The sequence below is a fragment of the Alligator sinensis genome, unplaced genomic scaffold (assembly GCF_000455745.1).
Source record: "Alligator sinensis unplaced genomic scaffold, ASM45574v1 scaffold273_1, whole genome shotgun sequence".
Lineage (NCBI taxonomy): Eukaryota > Metazoa > Chordata > Crocodylia > Alligatoridae > Alligator > Alligator sinensis.
The window spans coordinates 984,202-988,004 of NW_005841943.1; the positions used below are offsets into that span (position 1 = coordinate 984,202).

The 3,803-nt window shown below is 41.2% G+C and overlaps 1 protein-coding gene across 1 annotated transcript in view; it reads right to left on the reverse strand.

The window, feature by feature from the left end:
- The window catches only part of ESRP1 (epithelial splicing regulatory protein 1), a gene marked incomplete at its 5' end in the record, with an annotated part of 41,102 nt that overhangs the window by 11,531 nt on the left and 25,768 nt on the right, over positions 1-3,803 (reverse strand). Inside the window, one exon of the mRNA XM_025199420.1 lies at positions 2,483-2,651. Within this exon, the coding sequence (XP_025055205.1) occupies positions 2,483-2,651 (169 nt within the window). The remainder of the gene's footprint in view (positions 1-2,482; positions 2,652-3,803) is intronic.

Here is a 3,803-nt window from a genome sequence, read left to right on the forward strand (position 1 = left end):
TCAGCTGGTAGGGCCCCAGCCCCTGTGAGCAGCACTGGTGCCTGGCCCTGACTTATATACCATGCCTATGAAAATCCTTACCTTTCAAAAATCAGAAAGCTGGGGGTGGGGGGGGTGGGGGGGGTGTTGAATTATACACTGCGTCAACCCATACACTATGAAATATGGTACATATTTTTATCACAACCACCATAAACCAAGCCACAAAATAAAGCTTTTCCTTGGGAAACTAAATATGAAAAGTTCCTCAGTAACAGTGGACAGCTTTCTTGGCAGCAATTTTACCTTGCGTCCAAGTCTGATCAAGATGTATAATTTATAATACACCAATAAGCCTTGTTCTTGAGCAGCTTTCAATCAGCTCTCTGCATCTACACAGGGATCATATCCACTACAGTATAGGGGTTCCACATGAAGCCTCATGTCTGCATTGATTACTTTACAGAGTTATGGTCTTTTCCAGAAGGGCTGTCTGTAGCATTTATAGTATGAAAGTACATTATATTATAAAGCACACAGTACTTAGCTGAAGTCAGAATTAACATTTGTACACTGTGAGGACAAATGAAATAACTTATTTTGTGTTTTTAAAACTATTCATTTCTGTGCTTTTACATTCGAGCAGCTGAGTTTTGTAAGTGACAGAGGCAAGTATACTGCTGTCATTTAATTTTAATTAGTCTAAAGAGCTTCTTTTTAGAATTTTTTTCCTTGCCTTATGTAGGGAAGTAAAAAATAGCTTGTATGTATTTTAGTGGGGCAGCCAACTGAAGAAGTTTTTAGTTTGCACGGAAGGGGTGAGCAGTCCTCGGCTATACCATGGCTCCTCCAAAGTTCAGCTTGCACTCCCATTCCATGATTAAAGTAAAGGACCACAGGTGCTTAAAGGATCCCCACCCTCCCTGCCCCATGATCTTCCAGGAAAGTCTGTTGGGCCCTACCTCAAGAATCCTTAACCCAGAAACATAGTCCTGACTGAGTCAGAAGCCACACAAACATTTAGTATTAACCAGAGAGCCAGAACAAACACACCGCAAGTGAACTGTGGCAAATACACGAAAGAAAGTACTATGGTGCATGGTATATGGGAAGTTTTCAACATAGTGGGTGGGACTAGCATATGGCCTTCATATGTACTTTATACAGTGTTATGTATGCAGAGACCTCCCCGCCACTGCCCTCCCAACACTGATAACATTTTCTGCAAACAGTTACAGGCATTAAGTTGTGGCCACAAAATGTGGTCTGAGGACCACAGCATTAACCAGACACTAAAGCAGCAGGGAAGGTTGGTAGGGAGCATGGTTCCATATGGAACTCATGAAAAATAATTAAGTCAAGTGAAGGAAGTGGAAAGAGACATTGTTGCAGAAGGATTTCCCATGTGGAGTCACACTCTTGGGATAGTTCCAACTCTTCCTAATCATATCCTCTGCCTCCAAAGCAAGGACAGGAAGCAAATAGCCCTGGGTACTGCTTTTTAAGTTTCAGAGAGAACAATAAGGGTGGTGAATAGGAATATGGGGAATGAAAACAAATTTAATTAGTGAAGAGAAAATTTCTCTATGTATTTGCAGAGATGGAAATATGGCAATGTTTAATTACAATGAGTTGATGTACACTCCAGGGTCCAAACAAAGGGGAGTATCCATGGCATGTGTCTGAAAGGGTAAATCAAGCTGAATGACAGACATGTAAATTCAAGATCGTCACAGAAAGACTTGGATTAATCTTCCAATACTTTATTTACCACTGTTGAGATTACACATCTGCTTTAACTGGGAGGGTTGCCTTGTGATGGAGAAATATCAAGTCAAATTAAAAAAAACACAGCCCCCCCCAAACTCCTATCACCTCACCCACAGAGGACTTGTTTAGGGAAAGCTAAAATCTCTCAAGGGAGAAAAAGAGGTGGAGTGGGGAGAGGGGAAATGAGTTCAATACACGTTAGTGATATCTTCATATATAGAGAGAACCTTTTATCATAAAAAATAAAATCCACAAATTCTTTAAACTTTACAGAAGCAACTACCTCTGGAATACCAAGCAGCAGCCAGAACTCAGCAAACCAAGGTCAAAAGAAAGAAAAAAAAAGTGATAAGGTTGGCCAGAGATATTAAGGCAGGCACTTCTTTTATGGAACAAGCTATAGATTTTTTAACAGATGCAAAAAGAATTTTTTTTTTTTTTTAAGTATAATTTCCTTTGAAAACAATGGAATTTGTAGTCCTAGGGTACTTAGGCACTTTTGAAGAATCCTACCCTACCACAAAAAATATCTCCTTGACTTTAAATTAATTTGCCACTGACAAACATTATAAAACAGGGGGAAAAACTTGTTAAATAACTGTAAGAAACTGAACAGGCTGTTCTCCATAGCACAAGCCTCCAGCATGGCAGCCCAACAACATTCTTTTGTGAGCCTCGTGCATTTGCTGTAAAGAGTTCTTTGTTTCTGCCTCTTGTTTCCTCTTTGCCCTACCTGGGATAATATGCTGTGTAGTTCATGAAGAGTTGAGTGCCAGCTGGATAGTATGCTGTTGAGGGCTGGAGTGTTCGTGGATTCAGAAGTACAGAAGGTTGATAAAGGGCAGCTTCTGTTGGAATAACTGCTGCAGAAGCTGGCAACGAGTAGGAAGGAGGAGAGAGGCCTAAAGAAATAGATGGAAAAACAGAACACACTTCACATTCCAGTATACCCACCATCTTTACTAGTGAGATAGCCCTGAACAGCATCAAGCTGTGAACACAAGGTCTTTACACAGTTTAGGTGGCTTGTTCATATCGTAGAAAAGTTCGTTTTATGTAAATGACATCTTCTAGGTATTTCTATCGTACAAGGGAAAACAAAAAGCATGCGATAATAGCTAGAAGCACCCCTTCTACTCTCACTTTTAAGCACTTTCTTTTCCATTTTTTCTGATCTAGGTTCACATTTAAGTCTCTTTTCTTCAAAAGGCACAAGAAAGAGAAGAGTTTCAGTATCTGAATTCCGTGTCCACCAATTCCCATCATATATAATATTCTTTCGCCTTAAGGTCCTCCAGCCCCAAAAGGTCTATTAGAGTATTGTTTGTTAGTTTGCAGAACAGAGGAAGAAGCAGGTCACTACCTCACATAGCCAAGCAATACCAATTAACCAAACAAAGGGTATTTCAGCCAGCTGCATACACAAGAATTGGGGCTGAGGCAGTTCCACAGAGTTCTTGAGAAGGGATCCTCCTTCATATGCACCATCCCACTCCCTGAAAGCTGTATCCCAACACTACTTTTTCTAGACTGAATAAAAGAGTAACTATAGCTCCAAAAGGTAAAACTGGTTCCCTAGAATATAATTTTTCCCCAAAAGCTATGCAGAGACCATTTAAATGGCTCAGCTACTCCTATCCCTCATGAAAGGAAGCCAAAGTGAACCTGCATGCCTGAAGTTTAAATCAGCTGTTCTCTCTTACCTATAACATCTAGATAAAAGTTTTCTCCCCCTTTCCCACCTGTGATTTGCAGCCTAGCATTAGCCAGTTTAAAATACTTTTCTCTCCAAGAACAAGAACTGGCATGTATTGTTCTCCATCTGTGAAGATAAGGACTGCTCAGTCACATTCAGATGTTTGCTCTTTTGCTGACTAAGAACACCAATTGGAGGGTTCCTGCTCCGGAAGAATGGCCCCCTCTCCAATCAGCTGATTGGTCAGAGTGGGGTATTCTCCCATGGTGGGAACCCTCCCAGTTCTTCCCCTGCAGGAGAACAGACCCTGATCCTTGCCCTTCACTGGGCTAACCCAGGAGTTTGGGGGGATGGGGGG